At 41.3% G+C, this 17,702-nt stretch overlaps 1 protein-coding gene across 4 annotated transcripts in view; it reads right to left on the reverse strand.

The window, feature by feature from the left end:
• Window positions 1-626: 626 nt before the first annotated feature.
• Window positions 627-17,702, reverse strand: part of LOC132461696 (glutamate receptor 1-like) — a 57,983-nt gene continuing 40,907 nt past the window's right edge. Inside the window, exons 14-18 of one of the 4 annotated variants that reach the window (XM_060056987.1) lie at window positions 16,317-16,515; window positions 15,134-15,381; window positions 8,926-9,040; window positions 5,270-5,404; window positions 627-2,880 (exon numbers count right to left, since the gene is read on the reverse strand). In XM_060056987.1, coding sequence (XP_059912970.1) covers window positions 2,671-2,880; window positions 5,270-5,404; window positions 8,926-9,040; window positions 15,134-15,381; window positions 16,317-16,515 — 907 coding nt within the window. In that variant the 3' untranslated portion in view covers window positions 627-2,670. Of the gene's footprint in view, window positions 2,881-5,269; window positions 5,405-7,914; window positions 8,030-8,925; window positions 12,281-15,133; window positions 15,382-16,316; window positions 16,516-17,702 lie in introns of those variants that run through there. The other 3 variants (XM_060056986.1, XR_009526659.1, XR_009526658.1) reach the window with 3 other exon arrangements.

Raw genomic sequence — 17,702 nt, forward strand, 5'->3', positions numbered from 1 at the left:
ATAATTATTAATACCGATTTTTTTTGGCACTTTATTCTGTTTTGGGCATTTCCTCCCAGTGCAAATATGATTAAATGAGTTACTGAAAGCAGTGTTCTGAAAAAAAGTGGCCTGTATGCATCGCCTTCACATGGTTTTGCAAAGCTGTACATGTCTTAAAGATATTGATGTGGATGGTTCCAACATTGTCATCTATTCTTGTTTTTTATATTTCTCACAGTGCAAATATGTTTTTGAATGAGTTTCTGAAAGTGAGGTTTTAAGATGGGGCATATGTAATTATAATTTGTAAGCCCATGTAGCAAATATAAGAACAAAAAAACAATTAAAATGTTGATGCATGATTGTCGACTATATGGGTATGATACAATACCAGGTCTTCTGGAAATGTTTTTGGTCGCTGTGTCATAATTCAGCTTAATATTTAATATATTGTTGCTTAAGGCACACTCATTGACGAGAAAATGTCAAACTGGCACTGCATGTTGAAAAGGTTGCTGACCCCTGATATAAACTATTAAAGAAAGATCATCAAAGCACAGAACCATGTGAACCCGAGAATGGGAGAAGTAAATAAAACGTATATATTATGATCAATTAAAAAGCAAACAAATAAAGCGACAGTGTTAAGAATTTTGATAATTTTTAATAAATATGATAAATACAACTAATCTCTGCATAGACAGAATCAACACAAATGTATAAACTTGCAATTCATTTAAATAGAGCATAGTTGTGATTCACAGATGTTAATTGCCACATATATTCCTATTCATTCATATTGTACAAATATGAAACTTTGTCTTTATTTTCTCTTGAATATCAGCATCAGACTACAAAACAGTTGTCTGACGCTGCATCATCTGGTGTGCAAAGTAAATGACAGGGGAACGGAAGTTAACAACAAATAAGATCCAAGGAGAAAAATATATCCACAGGAATCTTGGCTTTGGGCCTTGTACAAATGAGTTTGTGCATGTGAACACGCCTTGCAATCTGTGATGTTCCTGTAATGGGACTCCTGACTAAGTCTTCTGGATAATGCAGTAACAGAGTCTTGATCAAAGCTGTCCTTGGAATGAAGGTAAAGGCCACGTTCTAATGCATGCACTCGTGATTTCATGCATGGCTTATTGTTTTCCCAAGCCCAAATTTTAAAATGATGAATTACTCCTTTAAAAACAATAATGGAAACATAAAAGAGGTGAACGTTGTTGAATATGTTAACGGTTCGTTAAGAATAGTGTTCATAAAAAAGTACTTGCCATCTTCTATCATTCTGTTATTTTGTTGGGACAAACCCTAGATTATTTTAAAGAAGTCTGAATTCAATCAGTTTTTTTCTCTTTGTGACAAATATAAAACGGACGAGTCCATCGTAAGTGGAGGTAAACGTTTGTTTCCCAAAACGAGGAGAGAACGAGGAGAACGGTAAACGACCTTGCCAGGCGCTTGAAAATAATCCAACCTGACATGGCTGCGCTTCACAGGTCGTTTGGCACCAGCGCCTCTCCCCCTAACACACACACACACACACACACACACACACACACACACACACACACACACACACACACACACACACACACACACACACACCACTCAACACCACGCAGCCTCCAGTCTGGAGGAAGGGGACGGAGGGACGCCCAGACTGTGGTTCCCAGACTCTGTAGGCCTTGTTCCGGTAGGACTCTGCTCTGGGTTCTGCTGATGCTAACCCTCCATGGACACATACTGAATATCTACCAACCACCACTATCTCACCTGGTTAGTGTTAAAACAGACCCGACTTTGGCCATCTCCACATGCAGTTGACGTAGTTGTGAGGCAGACCTGCATAGAGTTGGTTTTAGCACTGTAATCAATACATGGCCTCTGTCCTGGGGAAGGGGAGGGATCACCTCTGGACCCTTTTTGAAGCAGAAGCAGCAGCAGCTGAGAGGTGTGCATGCATGAAGGATTACAGTACTATAGTAGCTGTGTTGTGAGTTAGTGTGTGAGTGTATGAACACACACACACACACACACACACAAACACACACGCATGCACGCAAGCATGCACCCACACAAACACACACACACACACACACACACACACACACACACACACACACACACACACACACACACACACACACACACACACACACACACACACACACACACACACTTTGCAGTCGCGTTGGCAAACGTCAGTGATGTTGAGCTTAAGTGAACCTGGCATTGAAGGGCAGGATCTCCCGATGTACCGGTAATGAGCAGGACACAGGAAGCAAAACAAAAGAAGAGAAAGACAAAACAGGACGACAGGAAAAGGAGCTCCACTTGTACCTGGACTGTGAACTTATTGCAGAAGGAGAAGTTAGTTCAAACAGCTCTCGCAGCTGAATCGGACAACGCAGTTCGACACTGCTCATTTGCGCCGTTTAGTTTGATCCGTGTTCTTCCCAGTTCAGGTCCCCTCTCCACTGGGACCCCATGTGGAGTCTGTCCGTACGTTAGTCATCGTGAATACACAATAATACACAGTGCTCCACTTTGAACCACCCGATCGTTTTTCCTCATCCATGCCTCCATTCAAACACACACGCACGCACACACAGAGTAAGACACTTGAGAGACGGATGAGGGTGTGGTTGTCCGCGGAGGGCTGGTCGTGTCACCTCTTCACATGCCGGTGGTGTTGATGCCCAGGCCGGCCGCCCCCTGGCCCATGCAGGGGAGGGTCTGAGGCCCCATCTTTTGGTAGTCCAGCGCCCCCAAGCGTCCGTTCTCCCCCCCCTGGATGAAGGCACCGCCCGCTACCCCTCCACCCATGCCCCCCCCCGCCGCCCCTCTACCCATGCTGACGCTCATCATGGCCGCGTCGATCAGCTCCTGCATGGGATCACATGATACGTTGTTCTAGATGGATACAGACACATGTATCTAGAAATTGTTTTTAGTGATTCATGCTGCATGTGGATCTTGCACCTCGCAAACATTTACTAATGAATGGGTAAGTACCCCCCAATTCCCTGGGGGTCAAAAACTGTTTGAGACTTATGTACACATGCACGTATACACTTATGTGTATAAAGTGGTAAAACTGGGGGAGGTTTCTGCTTTCTGCTGATTTCAGCTTAATCTGCGAGCTCAGGCTTTATTTGCTCTTCCATTTGAGTCTGGCCCCCCTCCATTCCAGAAAGACTTCCAGCAGATTGGGCCAATCACAATCTATCTATTTGAGGCGGGTTTGATGTGATGACTGTACAGAAGTGCCCTCTATGGGTATGGTTCCAGACAAATACATATTTGGGCATTCGTTTTGCAATGTAAGCGATCATGTAGCTGTTTGCGGGGATCTGTTAAAGCGTAATCTTCAATCAAAAACTCGGAAGTAAACTGTGAAAAAAAGTAGTTGTAAAGGTTCCAAATTAACACGATGTAGACCTGCCACCAGGTCACGTCTTAAAAATGTGTTTCCCTCTGTACAATCTCTGAAATGAAACAGGAAACCATGTGTAACTCGGCCTAGGCTCTGTGCCGTCTCCCCCAAGGAGTTATTATTTTCCTTTTTCTTCTGTACATTATTAATTAGCGAATAAAGGCATCTAAAATCGGGGTTCAAAGAGTGCCACAGTGGGGAAGAAGCCAGGGTTGGAAGTCCGCCCCCTCCCAGATGGGCCAGAGGGCGCCGTGCAGCCGCCTCAGCCATGTAGCACACTAAACCCTTCACGTCTCGGCCACTTCAGCATCTGCAATTATCCACTGAGCGGCATGTGCTTCGATTTGGGCCGAAGGCAGAGCAGCTGGTGGAGACACTTTGGGCAAACAAAACATGAAGCAGAATCCAAAGCCTGCAAATTGACGCTTGGTTATCCCACTGTGACACCCAGCAAGGTTTCTTCTTCAAAGAAGACCAATGTCTGCAACTGGATGAAGGCTATTTTGTTTTAATATGCACTGATGGTTGGGGTCGCCTGTTGCAAACCTCCTACCTTACTGCAGCTATAGGGCTGTGAGAGGGGAGGGGAACGACGTGGAAAGCCAAGAACCATAGAATCACAGACAATTTTCAAAATGAGAAAGTATAGCTGTACATTACATTTAAATAAAGCTATACACATTATTTTGAAATATAGCTGTACAAAAATATTTCAAATATAGCTGTACCTGTTAATAGATTATTTATTTTGTTGTGTGTTTAATCAGTATCTCAAAGGGTGGTAAGGATGTTCAGGCAGTATAGCTTAAAAAAAAGAAATACCAGGTATTGATATGTCCGGTATGGAATATAAAGGTAAAACAACTTAAAGTAAAATGGCCAAAACAGCATGGACATCAGAGGGTTAAGCTCTTAGTGGACTCAAAGCCTAGAGATACAGTAGGATTACTTGACTTCTGTGAGACAGGTACATCACTGAAGCAAGATGCTAGGTTTGATACCCAGAATAAAGTGCTGGGGTAGACTTTGAGGGTCGCATTGCGTACACCTTTATTCACTACTGAGCAGCCAGCTTCAAATTAATTGCTGTTCTTTTTATTAGGGGTCCGAGAAGCAGAGCTGCTTGGCCCCTGTTGTAGCTATAACGGTTATTCTTTTCCTCAAATTCTGTAAAAGTCAAACTGCAGCCTGTAGTGTAAGTCGAAAACTCTTGACATTTTCAGGTATGGTTAGCAATAAACCCCTCTACCCATAAACCCATAAACTTTTCCCACAATTTCATAGAAAAGCCAAACGTCCACAGTCTCAACCCATTTTGCCTATATGTCCATTTTGTTATTGTATAACTACCATACGGCTATTTTTAGGTGGATACCATTAACAATTAGCCAATTTTCAGATCTGTACTCTTTTAAGAAAGCCCTTAATTCATTTGAGAAATGTTTGCTTGGAGTTTTCTGGATGTTGTGTGCTTATCAATATACATTTTCACCATGTGAATGAGGATACATTTCAGGTTTGTCAGTGGCTCAATGGGATAATGCCTTGTACTGGTGATCCTTAGTTTGAGAGTTCAAATCCCGATTAGACAATTATGAACATGCTGAACATGACATTCTGCCATTGCTAATTATATGTCATATTTATATATCTGCCATTAGTGTGTTCTTGACTTTTCATTTTGCTCGGACCCCGTTAATTACCGCTTGCGGTTATATATATATTTTTTTTGAATATGAGTAGTAGTCTTTTGAATAATCTCCCTTCAAAGTACCATGACATGTCAAAAGGAAGGTGCTAGTGATTTGAGTTGTCTTATGACGCTGTTGAACAACTGACCTTCATTCTCCGAGACTCGATGCGGGATTTGTAGCAGAATTCGACCAGTGCCACCAACATGGCCAGCCCTAGCCCGCCAATCAGAATGTAGAACACTCCGGCCACATTGCTGAGGCTCAGGGCACTGGTCTTATCCTGTTAGCACGCAGGAAACAAGCAGTTGGTTAGTCACAAGAATGGATGATATTAAATTCTAACTGCTAATTTAAATCATGTGCTAACTGCTTTTCATACAAGCTGTTCTAATGTGTCTTTCTTCACTGTCAGGGCCGAGATGCATTAGAACCATCTTGATTGCCACCAGGAACTCAGAGTAAGTTAACAATATTTTCATTAGCATTATTGTTTTAAATGTTTTAGTTAACTTTTGTTTTTCTGTCCGGCTCGTTGATCAAAAGGGGACAATGTATCTCAGCTACTGGCAAACAGATCTTATTCTTTGTAACATGCAGCTTCATGCACAAAAACAATGACACAAAAAGCTGTTAAAGGCGCTGTAAGCGATGTCATTGTCCCTCCTCCCCATTTCAATATGAATGCGGGTCTTGCAAGACTCCTATCTTGTTTTGCCTGGCATCTTTCCTTTCTTCTTCAAATTCTTTAGCCTTCTTATTTATACGTTTCGCTCTTGCGAGTTCCTGCAGTTGTTGTTTTGTTCCTGTGAGTGCTCAAATGGTTGGTTTGCCTGTCCTGCCATTGTCAGTCAACACTGTCAACTGCTGCCCTCCCACGAACAAGAGGACTGCCTCTTGGTGGAGTTCTCTCTCCTGATTGGATAAAGATGGAACAGGAGAGCATAATATGTGTTTTCTGTTTACTTGCAGAGCACCAGGACTGGGAGACCCATATTCTGACCAAACACTCTTTATCAGTGATGGCTTTTGGATTATAGAGCTATTCAATACCTATTTTAAAAAATAAATATAAAGCTTACAGTGCCTTTAATTACACTTTTGGAGAAGGTGAAGGGCAGGTCTCTTTCATTCACATTTATCCATGAGAATCCATCTCTCAGGATCTGCAGTCCTGTCGAATTTAATTTAGGCTTTATGACCATTACTATTGTACGATACAAACCCATCTATAGCAACACTCTGAAGGATATATTTGATGTTTAGGTCATTATTCATGAGCATCTTTGGTCATAGCTTAGTGATGTCATCCAAAAGCATGCGGTCAAAAATAAAACACATCCAGGAAGAAAAGGGTGCGTGTCTTATCCAGAGGGAAGTGGTTCTTCAAGTTGGGAACGTATCAAGAGCTGTCATGCTTTTCTCTTGGTCAAAATTTTCATATGAAGCAGCTACTGTGTGTGCAGCTATGTTTGTGTGTGTGTGTGTGTGTGTGTGTGTGTGTGTGTGTGTGTGTGTGTGTGTGTGTGTGTGTGTGTGTGTGTGTGTGTGTGTGTGTGTGTGTGTGTGTGTGTGTGTGTTGGGGAGGGGGGGGGGGGTATTGTTGGCATTCCCTGAGTTAGGGAGAATGGAAGGAAACCAGTGATCTGAAATACTTGTAGAACTGTTCTAGCAGCATAAAAATATATATTTAACAAGGCTAGGGCTAATTGGTGAATTAATCAGTAACTAAAAAAGCTACATAGTGGGTTTATACCATGCTTGAGTTAACATGGGAATAGACGGGCTACAGCAATTAATATTCCTTTAAATTAATCAGTTCATTGTAAAAAATATCTTAAACAAGCAATGACATTAAAAAGGCATTACTTGTTTTAGATTCACTAAATCTCAATGGCCTTCTTTCATGCCATTAGGATGTAAAGCATTTTTTGTAGATCTCTATGGCCCTTCCTTCCATTCCTCTGATAGGTAAGCAGTCCACAACCAGTGCTCGAACACTCAGGGGTTCAGTGATTGTAACCATAGAGAAGCTGTATTAGCCCAACATGCAAAGGCTTACTAACTGCCAATTATCTTTGTTCATTTATCTTTACTTTTATTTTCATTTATCTGCTTGTTTAATATCGAAATAACAAACAAAACCAAACACACACACGCAAGCACACACACATACACACACACACACACACACACACACACGCGCGCGAGCGCACACACTCACACACGCGCACACACTCACACGCACATGCGCACACACACACACACACACACACACACACACACACACACACACACACACACACACACACACTCACACACACTTTAGTTTAGTTTAGTTTGTTTAGTTTAGTTCTGACAAACTTAACTCCCTGGATAAGCTACCAGTAATTTACTAGCATGCATCCCCTGAAAATCTCCCTCATTAAAGTGAACGTTATTTATATCAGAATGTATGTGTTTGCTTCATAAAGCAACAAACTAATTTTAAGTGTTATGTAATCTTTCAGCGCATATACCTTACAACTACGACCTATCAAATGTATTTTCTCCCACCCCTGACTTCAACTATACGTGCACACGTTCTGCTGGGAGCTCACCCTGTGAAGTAGTCAAGCTTGTCAGAACACAGGCCGGCATATAGGGATGAATTCCCCCAAAATGTAATTTACACAAATCAAAAGCTAATGAGGTTCTCTTATGCTTACAAGCCCCCCGCCCTCCCCCTCCCCCCACTCCAACAGACCAACTCTGCTGTGTATGAGGGTGGGGAGGTAAGGGTGGGGATTATACCTTTCTGCCGGAGTCTCTGCTGCCACACTCCCCTTTGTCATACCACCACTTGTTTTTCAACTTGTCTAAGACGGCTTGTTCATTGAGCTTCAGTACCGCTAGGTTTACTGGGATTCTTCGCAGAGCCAATGAGAGCGGGGCGGGGCGGGGATGGGGAGGGAAATAACATAAATAACATTATGCACATCGATGTTATCTTATGTTATTGAGCTGCTCGTTACAAAGGAGTGTGTGTGTGTGTGTGTGTGTGTTTGTGTTTGTACATGTTAGTGTGTAGCAGCTACAGCAGCAAAAGATTGTTAGCAAAATAAAAAATAAAAAACGGCCATTAATGGTTACCGACACTGTAGCATATTAAGACCTTGTAATGGAAAGACAAACAAACATACATAAAAACATACATACAGACAGACAAACACACAAAAAAAGGCAGAAAGACTTAAAAGTGTTTGTTGAAAAGTGTGAAAGTGATATGCATTAATACTCCATCTAGCTTAGCATGTAGCCTGACTCCCTAGGTGCGAGATGTGTATTACTATATCACTTTGGGTAACCGGCAAGTGCTAAGAACAGGCCACAACCACTCCTTCCGCCAGTGGAAAGCTTAAATTTTGCTCTGCTTCTGTGTACAGAGATAGGTGGCCAATGCGACCAATCGGGTGCAAAACTAACTTTGACGATATTGTCTTTTTATCTACCGGGGTGGAAAATCTACCGGCAAAGCATTGATTTTAATATGTAACCCTGAAAATGTTTTCCTACAAAAGGGTCATATCTATCAACCACTGTCTGGGGGCAGGTTGCAACTTCTGACCCTGGTGTGATAAAGTGACTGAACGTTATTTGAATTCTTTCCAATCATGAATCAAGGATACAGTCATCCAATAATGGCTGCTGAACCAGTCCAGAGTTCGGTTTGGTCTTTCCAGAATGTATCCATCATTGCCAGTTACCCCGGTCGGCCTGCCATCGGTTGGCGTTACCAGTTGCTATGGGTTAAGTTGCTCTGACCTTGGAGTCCCCTCCCCCGGTGCCGCACTCTCCCTTGTCATACCACCATCTGTTTTTCAATTTGTCCAACAGGCCCTGCTCGTTCAGTTTTAACACTGCCAAGTTTACAGGGTTTCTATGGGAACGGTCATAATAGTAGGGGGATAGAAGGGGAACTTTGTGTTAATCATTAGACAACTTGAACATACAGAAAACTAAAACACATCGACAGGGGACTTGTAACAAAACCATTGTTAAACTGTTTGCTAAACACAGAGGGGGGGGGGGGCGGTGTCAGGTTAAAATTGTACCAGGGGCGAAAATTGTACCGGCCTACGTCATCCATAGAAATCCATTCCAAACCTGCCTGGCAACAGACGATCGCGACGCCCGATCGCGTCGAATGACGTGGGAAGGTTCTTGAACATTCGCGAACTCGTTCATTGAGCGCGACAAGACAGATAACATTTATTTTACAAATTACATTTATTAGCGTTCCTAACTTTATATTTGTATTGTATTGCATTGTATTTATCTATTTCCCTACACAGTAATAGCTAAATGTTATGGGGATAACGTGAATAATAATAATAAAAAACATTTACCAGTTAGTAAATGCCTGCTCACCTATCTACCCATCTATCTATCTATTATCTATCTATCTATCTATCTATTACCTATAATCTATTCTCTAAATTAAATTAAGGAAATTCAATTAACACAAGCTAGCTAGACTATGATACACAATAAACACTCAGTTTACTAGCAAAATTCGATTAAACAATTAAATGCAATACAAATATAAAGTAAAAACAAATGTTATCTAGCGATCCGTTATCTGTATTACATTATTTTGTCTTCGGCAACATGAGCGCGATTGAAACCTGCCTGGCAACGGACAACCCCTTACGTAATGTTTTGTTCGTTGCCTGGCAACGGACAACTGATTACGTACCCGGTACAATTTTCGCCCCCGGTACAATTTCAACGTGACAGCGGCATTGTAAACATTGTAAACAGAGTGACATTATTATCCCATCTAACGATGGCAGGTGCATTCATGAGTATAACAATCCTGAAAATGTAATGAAGGAAAGAACAACAAAGTTGGCACTTGGTTAGAATCGCGAACACATCATTAAATATCTCTATCTATCAAGTCATACCGATGCCAGCAAGGATCGATGGAACACAGCCACATATTTAAATGATAATAAGAGGCATTGACTAGCATGCTATTTGTCATCAAGGGGGTTCAACCTGCTGTCGATAATATTTGAGAGTTGATAAGATAGAGAGTGGTAAAGAGCAGAAGAGATCAAGATTTTTTTAATAATCCCCCAAAAAGTGGATATGGGAAGAGATGATCAGATCCTGATTGATCTGATGGTCGGAGCAGGTAGAGCTCTCAAATACAAATGGTTTCATAGAGAGGCAGGCACACAGTCGACCAGAAAATATATTTCACAATAGAGAATTTTCCTCATGAATATCTGTTAGATTAGATTTCTATCAGAATACACTCAAATTATAGCTCTTAAATAGTACCTACAGCGATTTTAAATCTGTTAATTGGGGGTACTAAAGATTAAACCAACAAAGTGGCATTTTGTGTTGTCATGTTCAGCTTTTAAATTACAGTGTTTCACATTTTATGGAGATTATATTGACGCTCAATTAATATCAATAACTGCATGTTATCTTTTAGTGCTTGTTATCCGGAAGGTATCATCCTCTCTAGGAAATTAATATTAATACATTTGAGAGGCCACAGCACTTTAATTTGTAAACATGCCCAGACTCACCTGGCATTTGGGGCACATTTAACCCAATTTATCTCTCTCTGTCTCTAGTTTCATAGCTGCTAAGAGCATCTGGTAAACAGCCTAAGCTTGGTTTCCCATTTGCATCATTTCCCAAATAACAACAACGTCGTCATCAACAGCAAGCACATTGTGGTACAAAGAAAGTACTCTAAGCTGGTCGTTCCAGAGATGAGAAGCTAAAGTCCAGAAGAGCATTGGTGGGGCTTGGTTAGTTATAATGAGATGTTGTTGATAATAATAAAGTTAGCAGAGACGTGCAGACTCGATTTCTGTTGATAATAATAACAATGATGAAAATAAATTCTATCATGGTTTTACTGAATCAACGCGAGAGAGATGCACATTTGGTTAGGCTTCAAAGAGAGCAGCAAATGGGAGAAGATGCTCTGCTGCCCTATGCGTCCACTGTTCACTACCCTGCTCTAGTAAGGCCAGCTGACTCTTATGCTCCTTTTTCACAGGAAGTCTTTTCTCCCTTCCTTTGTGCCGTTAGTTGCTCAATGATTCAATACAGAGATTTTGATTCCTTTTTTTCCCCCCAGCTGTGTGACTCTCACAAATTGCTTCTCTGCAAAGGGCAGAGGTGGTATGTTCATTGTGGATGAGGATTGTATGTCCAATGCCGCTGGGTTGTCTGTGTGATACCTGATGCATAATGGAACCGATTCAATTATTTCATGTCCACACGAGTAACTGCCAAAGCCCAAAATTAATAACAGCAAAACATATAGCCCCTTTCAGAGTCTGGTAATAAATTATTAGTGGAAGCATTACAATGGAATGCTATGACCAACAATGATCATTTCACGATAGGAATTTATTTCTCTAAAGTTATTACAACGTACAAATGATCACTGCTTTTTATTTGTTTTTGAAGACTTATTTCCAACTAAAATCGTTGGCCCGCTATGCTGCGTTGAATCTTTTTGTCTGTCTGAGACTCTAAATGTGGTTCAGAAACATTCAGAAAAACTCATTTGATGTATTCATTATCAAACACTGAGTAATCAGTTGGAATAAAATAAAAACAAACAGCAGACAGACCACCAGACAGACAATTTACAGACAGGCGAACACAGACGGACAGAATATACGACAAAATGCTGCATGACTACAATAGTGTATTCATATTGTGCAGAAACCAATTAACTACTGCATTTAACAAACTGCCCTTCTAGTGTGTATTAATAAAATACCTTCTCAGACATGCTTCTTTCATGCTCCCTTTCCATTCATCATAGTCAGTGTGTTAATCAACACCCAATTGGTCGGCTGGTCTAATTTCACCCCAGCCATTTCGAGGTACCAGCTACTCATGGTAATTTGTAAGTAATGTGGTCGAATAGATCTCTGACGGCTCTCCAGTCTGAATTGTTTGCGGGTGATTGGAGAAAAAAAACCTCCCCTGCTCCACACATATTACCTCTGTGGTTCACGGGTTTGTCTTAATTACCCCCATTTGAGTAACAACACATGAAATCTGTGTAAAAGTGAAAAGAGTGAGAAAAATGGAATGAGGGGAGACGAACAAGGAGCTCCACTGTCTGCTACTGTAGGCAGAAGACAGACGGTTGGGGAGATTAGACAGCATCGTAGCGATGAGTAGATTCAGGGACATTAGCAACATGGTGGATCAACAGACAAGGCCGGTTGGCACAAGGCAGACCAGACAGGCAGGCAGCAAACAGGCAGGCAGCCAACAAACAGACACAAGCAGACGTTTAAAGAAACAGGCGACATACAGACAACAGGGGAACAGAAGTGTTGATGCCACACATAATGAATTAAGAGAAATAAATGGAGGAAGGAAACAGAGAAAGACAGACAGACAGAGAGACACATTAGGAGACCGACAGTTGAACAGACAGCACTGACAGACATTTATAGACATTATACAGTCTTGACAAGGGAAAAAACGAGAGGCATTATGTAATACGCTGTATAGACATACATTGTGCAGTGAGATGTCTTTTTTTTATCAAAAAGATAAAGTTATGAGAAACATAAGGTTATCAGGTTTGCAATCTGTTTAATGCCTAATATATATTATGTAATGCATACCAATATATCTATAATAGAATATCGTTCACCGCACTATTGAATAGAAAGTAAAAAACACCTTTTTAATACTTTATAATTGTGTGTCGTCATTGAGAATATGCAGATCTACAGACCAGGCCTGGAGCAGAACCTCAGGCGCTCCCAGGCCTGGAGCAGAACCTCAGGCACTCCCAGGCCTGGAGCAGAACCTCAGGCGCTCCCAGGCCTGGAGCAGAACCTCAGGCGCTCCCAGGCCTGGAGCAGAACCTCAGGCGCTCCCAGGCCTGGAGCAGAACCTCAGGCGCTCCCAGGCCTGGAGCAGAAACTCAGGCGCTCCCAGGCCCGGAGCAGAACCTCAGGCGCTCCCAGGCCGCTGCCGGCCCCCGCCGCTACTTTCTATTCATGTCTTATTTTATTTGCATATAGCCCTGAATTTCAACGAGATTCCCCATCACTGCTGCAAACGCGTCTAATCATCTTAGCATTAAAAGGCTTGTTTGTTGTGAAACAGGCCAATTAATTATTGTACAAAATGCTAATGTTGAACTATAATGCGTCAATGGGAGAGCAGTGACATCATCGGCAGGACGTCTTAGCTACATTTCGTTTGGGAAAAACCTAAAGGATAATGAGGTTGAAGTTCAATCAAAAACTTAAGATCTCAAAAGTTGTATGTATACTGCAATATAAATATCCAATACAATTGTAAATATACTAGCCAATAGGGGTTTAGCATTGGGTTGATTTCAGACGAAACATTCTGTAATATTATTTGCATATATAAAGATATAACTATATTATATTATTATCCATCATGCAAATCATCCGCAAATTACTGCATCAATAATCCGGTTGTGAAAACAACTGTATTGGTTGATAGAAGTGATGAAACCTTTGTTTCAACGAAGAATGCATCAAATCCCATTACACAGACCTCGAGGACGGGTTTATGCAGAATAATAACAAACTGTTGACTTGTGTATCTCCATTATCCATGATTTGATCTGAATCCCATGGCATGAATCAAAGTTTGCATCTTAACATACAACTTTGTGACACCTAACTGGTGTGTGGCACACTCTGAATCCCTGGGAGAGCCCTCTGGAAGCCTGGTTGAAGGCATGGATTTAGACAACCACCATAGAAGTCTTTATTTAAATATTGAGGAGAAATTCAAATCAAGGTTCTTGGAACTCTAATTGGATAGTATTAAATGTTGAAATATACTATATATATGTATTCTGCATATTTGCGGGCATGCAGGTGAATCTATGCATTTTAAGTTTTGTTTTGTTGAAATATACTAAGGATATATTTGTGACCATGCAGGTGAATATATGCATTTTAAGTTTGGTTTTCACACCAAGTGTTATTTGTGTATTATTATGATGGAGATGGAGAAAACAAAAAGCGTTACAAAGCGATGCTGCTGCTTCGAAATGAAACATGGAATGCACCTGTGAACATGCTGAAGCAGATGGAAAAGATACACAGGCTCTTTTAAATATTTTACAAATTGGAAATGTCAACCCTATTTTTGTGTTATGCAAAGAAAGAACATTTTATTTTTGTTGCTTTGCTGTTTGTTCTCTTTTCGGTTTGATTATCTTCAGATTTAATCCATCCCTGTGTCATTTATTTATACCGGGGCTATCCAGTCAAACCAGACAAACTTGGACCATTCTAAATGTTCTCCAACACAGTCTGTTAAAACACCACACCGTTGACCTTTGAAAATGACCGAATTTCGCATTAAAATGGTTGAACAAATGAATGACTCAATGAATGACTAAATGACTAAATGACAATGTAACAATGTCATTGAAGCAAACCTCATGCATGTTTTATATAAAAAATAACTTCTGATTCCACAACTTTACCCCCTAAGCTAACAGACACATGACGTCATAAACAAAACCCCCAAGAAAGAATGACATCAGCACTAAACACCGCCTACAGGCTGAGAGACACATGTCAGCAGAGCCTTTGTTCGATTTGGCTCCCTTGTTCCCTCATTCCCTATTCCCTGCATCATGATATGCATCATGAGATGAAGTGAGGGAAATAATAGTGCATCAGTTGTAGTCTTATTTTTACGGTTCCTCATGGTTATTAAGAAGTGCACTATACGAGGAACCAGGTTTGTACGCAAGCAATGCAGACCACACTACTGTACAAAACGGTGACACCCTAATCGATTGACTATACAGGGCAACAAGTCGACCAATCGGAACACAGCCAGAGGTCAACACTACAACACGATGACCACCCTAATTGGTTGACTATGCAGGGCAACAAGTCGACCAATCGGAACAGAGCCCGAGGTCATAAGGGTTCATAACAATCAGCCAATGGAGGAGTACCTGAGAGGGGAACCCTTGGGCGTGGCCACCCCGTAGCCCTTGGAGTCCAGGTTCCCGCCCACCTTCATGGTGTCGCAGGGCTTGCGCTGCTCGATGTACTCGTTCATGGAGGACTCCAGCAGGTAGGCGTACTTGCCCTTTGACTTGCGCACGCGCGTCATGCCCTCGTTGGTGCTCTTGACGAACACAGAGGGGTCGGCGCTCTTCATGAACGACCACATCTTCTCGAACACCGCGATCTTGGACCTCTGCATGTACAGGGGGAAGGGAGAGACTCTGTAAACAGGGACTCTGGGTGTGTTTCCGTTTGTAGGATATCGACAAAAGAATAGGTCGGAACTGATTGACATTTGCATTTATTTTTATTTATTTGTTTGTTGTAGTTTATCACTTTCAGCTTGCAGAGACAATGTTCAAATTACAAAAAGTGTGATTTTTATTTGCATGACTTCCTTCCTGACTTCTTCCACACAGAACTTAAATATAATATTGTAGTTTTGCTTGCTGAAGAGTTTGTCAAATACAAAAAAAATTTGGTTTTAACCAATTGAACCGTTTCAGAAGCAAGATGGTGTTTGAATGTCTGCAAATCGAATTTGTTAGGTGGTGTTCTAGAAAGAACATGATGGCATTCATTGTGGAAAACTCTGCAAAAGATTTGCTGGAACTGGGAGATAAAATATTTGAATATCTAACATAGATATTCCTCCTCAGGGAAAATACTTTTCAGTGTAAAATGTTTGACATCCTTTACATCCGTTATAACAATTGCTGGGTTAATATTGTCAGCACAAATAATATATTTATTGGCTGTAAATTATACAAAAAAATGCATTAAATTTGATGAATGCTATAGATCTGAATAAATAAATCTATTATTTATTTATTCAGATATATGGCATTCATCAAATTTAATGCATTTTTTTGTGCATATCTATTCTATTATTTTTACTATTAATTCTCAATTATATTCTAGAACAAAAGGCTTATATTAATATAAAGCAAGATACTTGATTATTTGATTATAACAGTATGTCCCAGGATTTTATTGCCAACATCTTACTGTTATTGACCCTACTAACTGTCAAAGCTACAGACAGTTGGTTGCAGTGCAGTGAAAGGATGTCAAAACATCCTGTAAACATATATCTGCTTAGAGTTGGACAGTGGTATTCTCTCTCACCCTGAAGAACTCCTTGGTGGAGCCTCCTTCCAGGGTCCCGTAGGCGATCTCCGTCTGCTTGGCCAGGTCCTCTGCGCTCTCGATGGGGGACACCATCCTCTCCACGGTGAGGAAGGCCGCCAGGTTGGCCGTGTAGGAGGAGATGATGATGAGGGTGAAGAACCACCACACCCCCCCAACGATGCGACCCGACAGAGACCTGCATTGGGGCAAAGGGAGAGAGGTGGCGGCAATGTGAACGTCAGGGAGGCTGATGGTGGCAATGTGATTTGTGTTTGTTGATCTACGTTCAGTGTTTATATACATATATATATATACATATATATATATATGCATATATATATATATATATATATATATATATATATATATATATATATGTATATATATATATTGTATGGTAATACAACTTTGGCCATTTTGAATTGCTGTACATACAAATACAGGATATAAGATATAAGTTTAAAGTAAAACTAAACAAAACTTATTCTGGATTAAATGAATCAAACATCATGTCTACTCCCCCCGAATCTGATTACTGTGAGGACATACCGCAAAAGCCTGAACATGAATATACCACTTCCCCCCTAAATGGAAACAAAAGCATTAGAAGTCATCAAGAACACGGTTCTTTTAAGTGTTATAGTGGGTGAGGTCATGCTGGAAATGGGGTGTTTTGCTTTCCTTCAAATGACAAATCCCCCCCCACACACACACACACACACACACACACACACACACACACACACACACACACACACACACACACACACACACACACACACACACACACACACAGTGAACCCACACCATCAACAAGCTGAGATGAGAGGCGCATACAGAACAACATGGATCAGACAGTAAGGAGAGAGCAACAGTGATGTTTGTATCGTGGTGTCGCTCTGCATCGTGATTAGCATGCAGCATCCACACACAAATCCTGTGTGCTCCTAGTAAACAAAGATGAAAGTAGAGCTGAAGTGTGTACGACCAAAAAAAGAGGGAGAGGAGAAAAAGGCGAGTGGATGAGATCAGAGGAGAGGAGGAGGAATCAGCAGCGGGAAGAGTCAGCAAAGTGATAGAGGATACAAGAGGACAGGAGGCACCATGGTGGTGTAGCATGTGCGTCCACAGTGCGTCTTGGATTACCGCGACTGGGATTGGGCGTGACCACAAGAAGGATTCCATCCTGAGTATCAGGGAGATCAGACCTGATCTGGCCAGCTTTCAGCACAGCAGTTCCACAACAGAAGGTTGTGACACAAGAGGTGTTCACGTTTGGTGGCACGATGATGGAGGATCAAATGACGATGTTTGATTGAAGAACACAATGTTGTATCACAGACAACATAAGTATTGAGATTTAACTTGTCCCAGTTAAGGGCC

This window comes from Gadus macrocephalus, chromosome 7, assembly GCF_031168955.1.
Source record: "Gadus macrocephalus chromosome 7, ASM3116895v1".
Taxonomy (NCBI): domain Eukaryota; kingdom Metazoa; phylum Chordata; class Actinopteri; order Gadiformes; family Gadidae; genus Gadus; species Gadus macrocephalus.